The following is a 15067-nucleotide window of genomic DNA, read 5'->3' as shown; positions in this document are numbered from 1 at the left end:
TTTTCCTTTACTATAAAGGTAAACAGTACAAATAGAGAGGGTGAATCTCCTTAATGGGGACACAAACAGCAATAAAAACTGACAGCTGTTCTAATCCATTGCCTTTAGTTATACTTTAATGCAGTGTACCATCATGTAGGAAAATATGTTGCCCCTACACGTGTGTTAACACAAAAGATTTGTGTGACTGGGCCCTTTAAATTTTCAACTTTATATGTGGGGCCCATAAAGTGTTTTTAAAAGGGACACGTCTTTTCTGATCCCTACTGTTTTGCAGGTGTCAGGAAGTATCTTATCCCTTGGCTCTAAATAATTCTACCACCCTCCTGGCATATGATGCTAGGTAACGTGGCTCCTTCTGTAATTAAAGTAACAGTAATTGTTTGTTCTGGTCTGTTCAGAGTTTCACAGGCTGGAAGTTTGATTGCTTCCTCTGCCTCTGAAAGAAGCTTCCAGAGTTTAGGGTGGGAGATTCAAAGAAACCAGCCTAAACATTTATCAGGTTCCAGCCAATCACTGGAGAGGAGTTTCCAGTAGGGAGCTGAAATTGTAGTAAATAGTCAGAAACACTGGAGATCAGGGTTCCTTCTCATCAGGAGAGTTCCAGAGCTAGAAAGGCTGCTGCCATCAGGCTTCCCACGGACTGATCGGCTGCTCTTGAGCCAGCAGTGCCAGAGCTGAGGGCCTGGGTGGACTTTGCTTGGAGTTGATTGCAGAACCACACCACAGATTTTGTCCTAAGAGGTGCTGTCTCACTCACTGGGCTGTGTCTGGAGAAAGCTGGAAGGTGGTAGCTTGTAAATAGTGACCTTGAGCTGATCTCGGAAACTGGCTAGCATTCTGGAGGCTGCACTGGATACCTGCAGTTGTGCCACAGCACAAGGTAGCCAGATGCCAAAAAGATTTGCCCTGTGGTCTTTAGCCGGGAGGACCTAGACTGTTCACACTTACTATTACTCTATTACTATTGTCCTCTAACTTTTAAGTGCCAAGCATTTTGGAGTATCCCATGCCCAAGACCCCCTTTCCTGTAGAAGTTCTACAAGCAATAAAATACATGTAGCCCCCTAATGTTTAGACAGGGTTGCTCTTAAATTTAATTGCCAAGTGATAGTTGCCTTGGCAAATTGCTAGGAGGTCAACTGACTTTGCCCTAATTCTGGAATTGCTGCACTTCTCTCTTCTGTCGCTAGGTGGCCGGGTACCTAGTGGCATTAGATAAGACAAGGGCATTGCAAGGACAGATTAGGAGTATATGAGGTATCTCAGCCAATGTTCAGGGATTTTCTTGGGCCCCTTGGCCTGCTGGGAGACCCTATTTATTTGGGTGGAGTCAGGTGATCTGGGTTCTGTGACACCTGGATGGCTGTCTGGGTGGACGTATGTTGTACTGCCCCAGGCTACTAGGCCAGAGACCCGAGGCCTATCCCAGGGGCTAGGTTGTCTGAGGGGCCTATCCAGAAGCAAGAGAGCAGAAGTGACGGTTCTGCTGGCCGGAAAACCTATCGTGGTCAGAGGTAGAGGGGAAGCTGTCGCCACTAAGGGACCATCCACCTTGTTACCGGGGACCACTGTAAGTAGCTGAAGAAAGTACCAGAGCAGTGTTCTCACCAACTGGGAATGGTGAGGAATTGGGAAGCTTCAGCAGGCGCCAAGCCAGGGACCCAACCAGTGGAGGTGATGCTTGCAGAGCAGTATTGTGTGTCAAGCCAGGGACCGAGCAGGGACGCGGGGGTGACGCTTGAGGAACATACTGTGTGAGAAGATTGGAAGAGCTCAGGGGATCCAGTGGCAGTCGATCAGCAAGTCTAGTGAGAGAGACTGGGAGCTCAGTTGAGTGAAGATCTACAAGAGGAGATTGTAGAGGAGGTAAAGGAAGTAGTTCATTACAACTTGTATTAGAAACTGTTACAAGATTGTTGCCATAGGAGACAGCGATCCTACTTGTGCAGATGTACATCAACAGACAGGTGATAGCCGATGCCTCATATGGCACGTCCGTGCCAAACACCCCGGGGCCAGCCACGACAGCTACATATTCCGTCAAAGCACCATCCCAACAGAATTCGAACAGAACGTGTACAGGGACAGCTGGCTGGTTGGTGAGTGACATGGGTGTCAGGCATGACTGTCCGACCCCATGATGCAGACATCACGAGGGGCACATGCACGGCTAACATCCTCCTGTCTTTTCCCTTCCAGGTAACTCGACATATGCACTTGGGCCCCATCTCATGACTCCATACCGTAATCCCCAAACCAGAGGAGAGAGAAGATACAATGCAGCACATATATGTACCCGTGCAGTGGTGTAGCGCACATTTGGCCTCCTGAAGTCCCGTTTCCGATGCCTGGATAAGTCCGGGGGGACCCTGTTGTATTCCCCAAACTTCGTTTGCCAGATCATCGGTGCATGTTGCGTGCTGCACAACTACGCCATGAGAAAGGGCCTGGAGATTGACATATGTGATGACCTGACCCCCCCAACCACACAGTCCCCCCCTGCCCGAGGCTACCCCGTCTGCTGAGGGAACAGCAGTCAGGAGTTGCCTCGTGGAACGCATCTTTGCACGTTAAACACACACATTCATCATGGCACACGGACAATGCATACATGCACACCACTGTGGTCCCTAGCTCACACACACCACCTCCACCTCATATTCGATTAGCCCAAGTCCACAGCACGGGACTTGGGAGCAGCAACGCCGCACCAAGGCCCCAATGGTGTTGCTGTCCATTCATACCACATTCACATGGTCGTAGGGATAACCTCTCCCTGACGACCCAGGGTGACACACCTTGCTGGCAGGTATGTCACCCACACATTCACACACCAGTCACACTGTAGCCTGCACTCCTCACCATGTGCATTCACTACAAAATATAAAAACGCTCATAACCTGAGCATAAACAAAAATAAAACGCTCATAACCTGAGCATAAACAAAAATAAAACGCTCATAACCTGAGCATAAACAAAAATAAAACGCTCATAACCTGAGCATAAACATAAATAAAACGCTCATAACCTGAGCATAAACAAAAATAAAACGCTCATAACCTGAGCATATATAATAAAAAAAGGCAATCAATTGCCCTGTCGTGGGCCATGCCTGGTGACACGGCTCCGGCTCCTTAGTTGTCTGGGGGAAGCCTCAGGTGGGGGTGGTGGGGCATCAGGAGGAGGCTCATCCCCAGGTCTGCCACTCCTGGCATGTGCTGGCTGCCTGCCCTCCAATGCCAGGGCAATGCGGGTGAGGACCGCATTAGTCTAGGCCTGCATCCGCAGCTGGCGGGTGGTGTTGTGCTGCTGGTGGCGCCTCGTCTGCCTTCCCTCCGCCTTGATGGCAGCAGTATTGGCCTTTACAGCCACTGCCAGTCTCTTTACCTCTGCCACGAGGCATGATGTTGTGGCCTGCAGCTCCCCAACGCAGGTGACAATCGCAGCACAGTTCCCACTGACATCCTGCAGGCTGTCATTTATCTGTGCCGAGGAGGCCAGGCTGTCTGCCACACGTAGCAGGTCCCTGGCTACAGCACCCATATGGCAGGTCTGGCGGGCCTGATCCCTCGCCAGATTTTCCTGGAGGGACTCAGGAACACCCCTTGTCTTCCTGGGGGCAGGAGAGGCTTGGGGCCGTGTGTACGGGGAGGCCCTTGAGGGGCTTTGCCTGATGGTGGAGGAGGGTGAGGGGCTTCCCCTGATGGTGGAGGAGGGTGAGGGGCTTCCCCTGATGGGGGAGGAGGTTTGGGAGGGTCCAGGGATGATGGGATCCTCCTCAATGAGGTACACAACTTCCTCCAGGTCCCCATGCTCCTCCACAACTTCCTCTAGAGGAGAGGTGTGAGCTCCCTCCAGCACATCTGTGGATGACACAAAGCATTCACATGTTGGTGGACTAACACACTTGTCACATGTTCCCTTCCACCCCCTCACATGCTACACACCGGATAGGGGATAAAACACACTTACCTGTCCTCAAGGCCTGGTCACCGGAGTCAAAGCCCTCCATGCCCTCCACCTGCTCCCGCTGCAGACATTGGGCGATGACCTCCTCCTCATCGGTCAAGCGCAGAGCAGAGGCTGGTCCTCCTCCCGTGCCCCTGGCGTGCCTCCTCATAAGGGCCAGCTTGTCACGGACCCGACGTCTGAGGTCATTTATTTTTTTGCTCACATCGTCGGAGGTCCTGGTCTCATTACCGACGGCATTGACCTCCAGGGTGATCTCCTCAAGGATCTCCCTCTTACGTGCCCTGCTGGTCCGGGCACTGTGGGCACCATGGAGGAACTGATCAAATTTGGCTATTGCCGTAATAATAATAGCCCTCTCCTCCTTAGAAAAGTTCTTCTTCCTCCTCTCCTTGCCTCCATTTACAGCTGCCGCCATCTCTCAGCAAAAGTACCTTGCTTCAGGGGGGAAAACAAGCAGGATGAACTTTTGCGCCGGATGGGCGTATGGCTGGGCGTATTTATGCGCTCGGCGTAAGCCGGTGGGCCGGCGTATCCCAGGAAGTTGCGCCGGCGTAGTTGTGAGCATGCGCACAGGGGAGCGCTCATACGTCGATGTCACTGTGCATGCTCCGTTCATGATACGCCGGGCGTAAAACACTGCTCCACGCTCGGATCATCATTTGCATAAGGTCACAACCACTTACACTTACGCTGGCTTACGCAAACAAAATTACGTTACGCCGGCACAACGTTGGGAGCATTTTCATTGTGAATACTGTGCTCGCCGCTGTGCGCAACATCGGCGTAGCGTATATTCGATACGCTACGGCGGCATAAATATGCGCCGATGTATGTGAATCCGGGCCAATATCTTTTACTTTTTGATTTAATAAATATCATAATTAAAAAAATAAAAAATAAAAAATTTCCTCAGTTTAGACCGATGCGTATTCTTCTGCATATTTTTGGTAAAAAAAAACCGCAATAAGCGTATTTGATCGGTTTGCGCAAAAGTTCTAACGTCTACAAAATAGGGAATAGAATTATGGCATTTTTATTTATTTTTATTTTTTTACTAGTAATGGCGGCGATCTGCGATTTTTATTGTGACTGTGACATTGCGGCAGACATATCGGACACTTTTGACACAATTTTGGGACCATTCACATTTACACAGCGATTAGTGCTATAAAACTGCACTGATTACTGTGTAAATGTGACTGGCAGGGAAGGGGTTAACACTAGGGGGCGCCGAAGGGGGTTAAATATGTTCCCTAAAGTGTGTTCTAACTGTAAGGCCCCGTACACACCATAGAATCCATCCGCAGATAAATCCCAGCAAATGGGTTTCAGCGGATAGATCCTATGGTGTGTACACGCCAGCGGATCTGTTTCCGCGGAGAAATCTCCCCTGGGATGGATTCCAGCAGATCGAATATTTGCTGACATGCAGAACATATCCATCTGCTGGAGTCCATCCCAACAGATGGATCCGCTGGTCTGTACAGACTCACCGGATCCATCCGTCCGAAGGGATCCCCCGCATGCGTCGTAATGATTCGACGCATGCGTGGAATTCCTTATATGACAGCGTCGCGCACGTCGCCGCGTCATAATCGCGGCGACGGCGCGACACGTCATCGCCAAAGGATTTCGGCGCGGATTTCAATGCGATGGTGAGTACACTCCATCGCAGAGAAATCTGCTGAAATCCTCGAGAGGATTTATCCGCGGAAACGGTCCGCTGGACCGTATCCGCGGATAAATCCTCCCGTGTGTATGGGGCCTTAGGGGGAAGGGGACTCACAAGGGGAGGAGATTGATGTGTGTTCCTCGATGAAAGGTTCCCGCCGACATCATTTTAGTAAGACTCGGTAGGGAAGTGGTTAAAATTGTGCATGAGAAATCATTGCTTCAGCCAGGGTTCCTCCAAGGGTTGCTAAGGGTTCTTTGAAGAAAAAGCAGCAGCAGATTGATTTTCTGTAAGGAACATAAAACAATGAAAATAGTACCTCTCGAATGCCCCCCAAACCTGTGATGGTCTGATCAAATTGTGAATAGAGTGTTGCAAGACAGACAGTATCAGCTTGTCAGGCTCTAGAAGACTTCAACAAAATAGTGACCATCTGCACACAGACACTAATGCACGGTTGTTTTTCGGCATTAAAAAAAACTGCATTTTTTAAAACGTCATTTAAAATCATTGTGTGCGGGCTTCACATCGTTTTTCAGCTTCTGAAAAAAGACAAAAAAAAAAATTCGAACATGCTGCATTTTTTAACGTCGTTTTTTAAAATGTCGTTTTTCAGGTTGTAAAAAATGATCGTGTGTGGGCTAAAACGACGTTTTAAACCCGCGCATGCCCAGAAGCGAGTTATGAGACGGGAGCGCTAGTTCAGGTAAAACTACCATTCATAATGAAGTAAGCACATTCATCACGTTGTAACAGACAAAAAAGCGCGAATCGTCTTTTACTAACAAGGAATCAGCTTAAAGCAGCCCAAAGGCGATTAGAACTTCCCCTTCAGAGTGCCGTTGTACGTGTTGTACGTCACCGCGCTTTGTTCATAATTTTTCAAAAACAATGGTGTGTGGGCAACATCGTTTTTAATGATGAAGTTGGAAAAACATTGTTTTTTGGAAGTTTTTTGAAAAACGACCGTGTGTACACGGCATATATCCCAAATGTGAATAAAATGGGTATGGCTTCAGCTCATGTTCTCCATGCTTTTCGCCCTTTTTGGGGCTTAATCGTAGAAGCCATCTTCTACCAATTTTATTCACATTCATGCAACATTTTATTGAAGTCTACTAGAGAATTTTTTTGGTGCCTATATGTGGCACAAGGGATCATGTAAGGGATCATTTATCATCTGTGTTTTATTTCTGGCCATTATTAGTGAATTATTTTGATCATTGTAGATTTTGTTATGTATAGCTGGGATATTAAGCACACCCTATTCTTCTTTTATTTAAAACCCTCTAAAACTTACTGATCAGGCTAATGTACTAGGAGGTGTAGGTATAATATTTTTTTGTGGGGGTTCCTTGAGATCTGAAAGCTTTTACAAGGATTCCTTCATGGTAAAAAAGTTGAGAAAGCCTGCTTTACAATAGAGATTATTGTTAATACTGCCTAAAGGACCTAATTTTCAAGGACACTTAAACCTGTACATGATAAATGAGGCGCCATTTGTGTGGATGGTGCAATTTGGAGCTGGGTGTAAGTAAATGCAGATGAAGGGGTTGTATGTACACACCTTGCATGCCCTAATTTGGTAGGAGTGCAGAGGTGGGTACATGACACAGTCTGGCAATGGAGACGCGCACCCACCTCTGCAACCCTTCCAAATTGTCTGTATAGCTGCCACATCTGCATTCACTTGCATTGGCTGCTTACACACAGCTCCAGTCCCATATACAAACCCCTCATTCTTGCTGTATGAGTCCCAGTGCCTGTGTGACTAAGTCTTAAAGGTATTTGTTTCACCAGATGTCAGAAAAATAGCATATTTTATCATAATTTAAGGGGGCCATTCACACTAGCAGTGTTGGTCTGCATTGCTTAATGCAGTCCTAACGAAAAAACAAACTGATTTTCTTTATGTGATGTAGCACTCTCCTAGATAGGTGCTAGGAATTAGATAGAATTAGTGTGTGTGTTTTGATAGGTAAATTTAGTTGCCACGCTGTAGTCAGTGTGGCTGTACTGTTTGTTAGGAAAAAGCATAGCTTGCACACTGTACTCAGTGAAGCTGTGATTAATTAGTAAGGTCTGCTCAGTGTGCTCAGCTGCTGCCAGTCTGGTCTAATAGCTCTCTATGCATCTAGAGAACGTGAGAAGTTTCTGTATAATAGGTGTGAAGCTATGCAGATGGCAACATGAATATTGATACAGTCCTGCCCTATCCCAGAGAGGCAGGCTCTGATGGCATGCTGGGAGACTGTATATATTCCATGAGCACACTAAGCTCAGGGACTTTTCCCTGAGTCGATTGGTCCAGTCTGTAGGGCACACTGCCCTCCCAGACACTGCTGTTGTGAGGTGGGCCTGGATGCTGAGACCCTGGAGATAAAGAAAGCTGACTGAGGGAAAGCTGTAGTCTGGCACCACCAGAGAGGTGTCGCTTGGAAGTTGGAAGGAGGCAACCAGACGTTCTTTGGGCCTTGTGTGAGTACAGACAGTCTGAAAGATCTTAGGGACCTTTGTGCCTTTGTCAACCCTCTGGTGCTAGGGAAAGTCAGCTGTGGGTCTATTTAAAGGAGATGCCACCTGACATCCTAAAGAGCTTGTCCATATCTTCTTCTTCTTCTTCTTCTTCTTCTTCTTCTTCTTCTTCTTCGTCTTCTTCTTCTTCTTCTTCTTCTTCTTCTTCTTCTTCTTCAATCACAAAGGGTTAAACCAGCTTACAGGCATCAAAAGATAAAAGCACATATCACATCAGGCACCTGATCTTCCCATTACAAAGCCAGCAACCCCAGTACGCAGGCATTGCTCACCACTTTGGGAAAACATTATATTGGGCTTAAAGGATAACTCCACTTTCATGGGAAAAAATAGCATATTAAAAAAATAAAAAGAATATAGCGTATACAATTGCGACACAAGTTTTATTGTAATTAAATGTTATTAAAAAATTACCTTTCCTTAACCTGCAGCTCTGTAATTTTATGTAAAATGCAATGCGATATGGCAACCTGAAGGCGTTCTGTAAACAGAATGTGTACTGAACACCCCTCCCCCCCCCAGAATTGTCATTTTGTGCTTGTGTGATTGGCTTACTGATTTTTCCAGTAGTTTACAATAAGATACACGTCAGATTTTGGGCATTCTCTGCAACACAAATGTCATCTTTAGTGAGATACTCTCAAAGGGAAATCAAGTCTAAAGGGATACAGATCCTACCACTTTCCCATTAGAGCCCTGCAGGTGCAGCAGCTGATTGATACTTATAAAATCGCTTCCATACAAATTCATTGTGCACATGGTCACAGACAAACAGCTGTTTCTTCTAAATAACAAAAGGTAGGTAGGGGTGGTGGCGGTAAAGCGCCGCTATTTTAGCAACGCTTTCCCGTCAGAATTGCGGCGTATTCGGCCGCTAGCGGTGCAGTTTTACCCCCGCTAGCGACCGAAAAAGGGTTAATACCGCCGGCAATGCGCTTCTGCAGAGGCCCATTGCCGGCGGTATAGCCACGGTTTCCTATTGCTTTCAATGGGAAGGAGCGGTGGAGGAGCGGTAAACACACTGCTCCTATACCACTCCAAAGATGCGGCCAACAGGACTTTTGGAGCGGTCCTGCTAGCGTACCACTCCAGTGTGAAAGCCCTCAGTGTTGGGCCCTATAGTAGCAGCCTCAAAAATAGTTTTGAGGGGGCAGCTAGTCAATCTGAGTCCTCATGCAAGTAGTCACAGTCCATTGCAGCAACTTCTGGGGTCTTACCCTCAAGAAGTACTTCCACACCTGGAGCTACAGGCAGAAAGGGCTCCAGCCAAACTTCCACAGTCAAGTTTCCTTCAGGCAAGTCTGCAAACAGCAGTAGATCTCTGGCGCACACACACACCTTTCCCCGGGGAGAAGGGGAAGAGAGCTCTGATCAGATCCTGACAAATATTTATTTTCTCCCCAGCGACATAGGTCATCTTCCGTAGGATTGGCTAGGGTCAAATAACTATTCATAACCCATTGATTGATCCTCCCAAATTATTTCTGGAATATTCTTCCAAAAGCAGGCAGAAGCTAGCAGCCACCGGGTGTCAATCTTGATCAGCCCTAAAAATGAACTGTAGCTCAGCTGGTTACAGCAAAGCCATATACTAAATTTAGACAGCCCAGGGCAGGGGTGCTACACATAACATATAGAGAGGTTGACTCCCCCTAATGGAGGCACAGACAGCAAAAAAAACCTCAAAAGGTGTTCTAATCCTACTCCACTCTGTCCAGAACTAAAAAAAAGTTTTGACTTTAGTTCTACTTTAAAGTGGATGCAAACCCACTCTCATCCTTTCTAAACTACTGCCATATTGCTGATCTATAAGGATATACATGCCTGTTATAAGAACTGAAAAACTGCAGATTCTGTGGGTGGATCTGTTGTCTGGAGCTCTGTGGGTGGAGTCGTGATATCAGTAGACTCCCCGCCCACCTCTACACTCCCCTTACACTAAATTCTGCTATGATCACTAACATCCAGTCAAAATCCAGAAAAGTAACCACATTACTTCAGAAAAGGAGTGGGGGTGGGAATTAAAAATTATCCAGTTTTATTTCACTGAACAATAAAAGAGGATTGCGCAGAGCTGGATTAACTCTGGGTGGCAAGACTGGGCACAGATGATAGGAAATCTTATTCTGTACATTGTGACAGCAAAGAATTTTTTTTTTTCGGGTTTACATCCACTTTAAGTTACGACAAGAATCCTAATCTCTAAGGAGCCATGTCTTATGTGTAGCATCCAGCCAGCACAGTCTGTAAGGGCCGGTACCAAGAGAGCAGGAAAGATGTTCAGAAGACCAGAAATGTGTTCTGGCAAGAAGCTTTCAGGCATCCTGTGCTCCCTCAACCCTCCTTCTTTTATATATGCAGTACTGCATTAAAACCTATAAAAGTTTCCCTAAACTTACTAGTGTGCATATATTCCACCCTTGGAAAAGATGAATAAATGAGAAGAATGTGCCTTGTAACTTATTACTACAAACATTGGTTTGGGAAATTCGCAGGGTGGCCTATTTTTCAGCTGAATGCCTATTCTTGAGAATTCGGGTACTATTAGGGCCACATCCCTATATCCAATACTCCTTAGTTGTGTTTATTTTGTGAGTTTGAGGCTTGGCTTAAAACTTATTTATGTAAACCCAAGAACAAAAACTGTAATTTGTTGTAGCTTATCATTTCTTAACTCAGATGACTGCAATTGTTTTTTTTCAGGGTTTCTTCTTTTTTCACCTGGTGATCCTATTACTAACACACTTCCTGTCCTAGGGGTAACAATGCTCACTGGCTTTACTGCATCCATTTAGAAGCAGTGTTGACACCTTAGGCTGTAATTGCTACAAAACCATCTTCCTCTCCATTAAGGAAATAGCTGTAAAAGCTGATAATTGTTTTTGCTATTCTAGTCCAGTGCAGAGGAATTGATAAGGATGCTGGAATTTTGGAAACATTACCAAGCATTTTCTGTATTTGCAGAAAATGTACTTAGCCTGAAAGAATAAAAAAAAATGCATCCAACACATATAAGGAGTGGACTGGTAAGATACAATATATTACATTTTTGTTCTTGATTTTAGATATGCATTAAAGCTGAACTCAAGGCAGATCTGAAATATGTTCGTTAAGAGGCATTAAAGCGGAGGTTCGCCCTCAAACAGAACTTTCTATTTATCATTTCTTCTGCCTTAATAAATGCCTGTAGCGTTTTCATTTTTTTCTACATCTGTACCCTTACCTGTATACAGCATGACTTCCGGGTCTTCTTCCCTGCGGGGAGTGGGCGTGTCGCTCCTTTTTCCCGACGACTCGAGGCGTATTGGGAGCTGTGCACAAGGTCTCCTGGGAGTACAACGGGGCGTGTATCCTAAATGACATCACCCGTTGGCATAGTAATGATGGTAATCAGGAAGTGTTGACAGCGAGCCTCACGCTGCTCACCGTCAACACCGTGCATGCACGAGATCCTGCGGTGCATGATGGGGGCATCGCATCACGGAATCCAGGAAGTATTTGCTTGTGGGCTTTACACTGCCCACAAGCAAGATGGAAAAGCCCTGGATTCGTTTTTAAAAGTTACTATTTATCATGGAAAAAGAACGGATAGACGTACAAGCGGCTAGCAGGTGAGTGGTAGATTGCAATCTAAATTAATAAGCATTTCAGATATTAAGAAAAAATCCACAACCCGCGGAACCTCCGCTTTAAATACTCAAGAATTTGACACAAATCTGCAAATGACATGTAGGATTTTTGAAATAATAATATAAATATTAAGCAAAGTACAGGTTGTATAATTTCCTCTTTTTATCTATAGGGCCTCGTCGGGATGCTCAAGCTGCTACACAGTATATCAGGGATTACTACAAAGATATCTTTAGTAAAACAAAACCACAGGATCTATCAGAAAAGGATAAGAAAGATGCAGAGCGTACACTTTATATCCACGAGACCTGCGCTACGGAAACTAAAAACATCCAAAGAGTGTTTGAAACCACAAGAGAAGACGTACTCCGAAAATATCTTAAAGAGTTTGGAATTGTATGACCGTCATTGCCAAAAATCCTAATTTGCTTCTTTATTTATCTGCCACTTGCACAAACATAGAGGAATTGTATCTTGGACATTGGTGCACCTCCTTTCAAGTATTTACCTATTTGAATAGTTAGCATGCACAGAAATTGACAGAAGACAGATGGGCTTGGCTGACCATTGGGTCAAATCTCATGATCAATATGGCTTCCTTGCACGATGGATTGTTTTATGAAAGATAAACGAGCCATGTCACAGCTGTGTGTGGATCCAAAAGACAGCTTTCTGAACAAGCTTCCATCTCTATAAAGCTGTAACTTCATTACAATTGTGTATCCTATTACATAAAAATCTATGTGAAAAGATAGACTAAAGCCCAGTACAATCAGCCAGTACAGTAGAAACCGGCCGACATTCCGCTCGTGTGTATAGGCCCTTGTCCAACAGAAGCCAATCCGGCTTCTGTCGGACAAGCATGCTGGAAGAATAGCAGCCAATGGCTGCAAGCGCTGACCCGTGTGTTCAAACAGTAGCACAGTGGGGAGATCGCTGTACTAACATTGCATAGATAGTACAGCAAACTCCTCAGTTCTTTTTTTCGTTCAGCTCGCTGGGTTGAATGGAAAACAAAACACGACCAGGCAAAAGGCTTTCACAACTGACTGTGAGTGTTGGAACTTGTGCATGTAACAGTAGTAAATAAGCAAGATGCATCTACGAATTTGCATGCTTTCAGGTGATTGCTTATGTTGAGCTTTTTTCATAAGGTACAATCATAGTCTATGGTAGTAAGGCTGGCCAAAGATTTTATTTTTTTTCAGCTGGAAGGCTGTGACTGCATGTTTAGAAGTCACACCTGATTGAGGCTATGTGTGCAGTTGTTGTACTGAGCAGGCTAATTGTTACAGTTTCATATGTTGTAACACACTTTGAGGAATATATCCAAAATACAGATGTCAAAAGCAAATACCTTCCCTTATATTTATAGACCAATGCACTTGCAGCAAGATCCCCCTTTTCCGAGTAGTTTAATGTAAAATCAAACAAGCTTCAAAATATTCTTAGACTTTTAAAGTTTTTATGAAGTAGTTTAAAAAGAACTTGGACTTGTTTTAAAATACAAAAGTGCCCCTGTGTCAATGGTGTCACTGTAAAAAAAAAAATGTCCTTGCATCAATGGTGTCACTGTATGAAAAAAATATTCCTGTGTAAAAGGTGTCGCTGGAAAGAAAAAATGCCCCTTTGTCCATATTGTCATAGTTACATAGTAGGTGAGGTTGAAAAAAGACACAAGTCCATCAAGTCCAACCTATGTGAATGAATGAATGAATGAAAAATGAATGAAAAACTTATAAAGCGCGGCGCATGCGAACTAAATCGCTTCTGGGCGCTAGTTGTTCGTGTCTCATGACATCAAAAGAGCAGAGTTTTGATCTGTCTTCTGAAAGTCAGGTGGTTTTCCTCCAACCGTCTCAGGTCCATCTAGATCTACGGATCTGCAGGCAGGGAGAGAAATCTATCCTGTGGCCATCAGGAAACAGCCAGGTTCAGCATGGAGGTGCAGATGATGACGTTACCAGAGAGCGGGACCAGGGAGAGCACCGGAAGGAAGGTGAGATTAGAAACAACAGGCTACGCGCTCGGAGACAAGCCCCTTCTACAGGCCTAAGAGTATTTAAAGTGTTTACATAGATAGCTTGACTCTCTATTGGTCCAACCTGGGGGGATAGCAGTTTTTTTCTCCTGACCAGGCTGAAATACTGCACCAGTGGAAGGGAATAGGTTGGTGAAAGGAACAGGCCAGGAGTCTTACAGTGTGCTATGGCAGTATAGGAGTGCAGGAGGCAGAACATCTGTATTAAGAAAGAAGTGTGTTCTCTGTGGATGCCCTGCTCTCTTCCACCCACAGAAGACTGATATTGAAGGGAGAATAGAGCAGAATCCCCCTTTTAGCAGCTGTGGAGACTGCAGCGCGTGGTCTTGCCTGACATAGACAGCCGTTTTCTTTGACAATAGTGACACTGCCCATCACTCCTGTTTATAAGATAGTCAAAGAAAGTAGCAGCTGCAAGCTCCCTTCGTCCCCCCTCCTTTATAACAACATTATGCCCAGGGCACATACCCCCTCTGGCCCCTCATTATCCCGGAACCGATTCTGGGTCATTGACTCAGAAAGCATAAATATGACAATGCTTCAGCTTTCACCTTTAAAAATATGTCAACTGCTACTTATCAACAAAAAATGTTTACTTTTTTTTTGTTACCTACTTATCTAATCACATTTCATACTTTAACATCTTTGTGTAGTCAGGCTACTGAAAAAAAAAATTCTGATTAACTGCTGTGGGTAACCGCACTTTGCTTATTGCCCAATAAGCTTATAAAAAGGCTGAGATAGCCAAGAACCCACATACTGTAATTAACTAATTTGAAAGGCAAAGCAGCCATCAATAAAAATCCCAAGACATAGTTGTCTTCATGCTGGTTTGTATAGTGAGTGTATGTGATCAGTGTGATAAACCAACCTTTTAATTTAACCTTACAATCAACGACTCCAAGTATTCCATTATAAGCAAGGAATTCTGCATAATTACAATTATTTGACAGAAAATCATTTTCTGTGCCCATATCTGATTTAAGTTCACTTTTTTGGGGTCCTGCCACTTTTCATCCCCCTGGCTACTGAGGCATTCTTAATGGACAGTGGCAGGACCAAGCCACCTAAGTGGCATGGAGTTGCTTTGACAAACTAGGATTGACTTTGTGCAGTGACAGCTTGCTGGTGGGATAGCTCAGGTGGGTTTGGACTAGGATCTGAACATGCCTCAGCTTCTACCTGCTCCTTAGTAGCACAAATCTTTCCTATGC

The 15067-nt window shown here is 45.2% G+C and overlaps 1 protein-coding gene across 2 annotated transcripts in view; it reads left to right on the top strand.

Annotated features, from left to right (window-relative positions):
• The window catches only part of GNA15 (G protein subunit alpha 15), a 135401-nt gene extending 122580 nt beyond the window's left edge, over positions 1-12821 (top strand). For both annotated transcript variants that reach the window (XM_040321776.1, XM_040321773.1), the window contains one exon: positions 11985-12821. In XM_040321776.1, the coding sequence (XP_040177710.1) occupies positions 11985-12236 (252 nt within the window). In that variant the 3' untranslated portion in view covers positions 12237-12821. The remainder of the gene's footprint in view (positions 1-11984) is intronic.
• The last annotated feature ends 2246 nt before the right edge of the window (positions 12822-15067 follow it).

Source organism: Rana temporaria, chromosome 1 (genome assembly GCF_905171775.1).
Source record: "Rana temporaria chromosome 1, aRanTem1.1, whole genome shotgun sequence".
In the NCBI taxonomy this organism is placed as follows: Eukaryota; Metazoa; Chordata; class Amphibia; order Anura; family Ranidae; genus Rana; species Rana temporaria.
The sequence above is the reverse complement of the archived record's forward strand: the minus strand, read 5'-3'. Positions and strand labels throughout refer to the sequence as shown.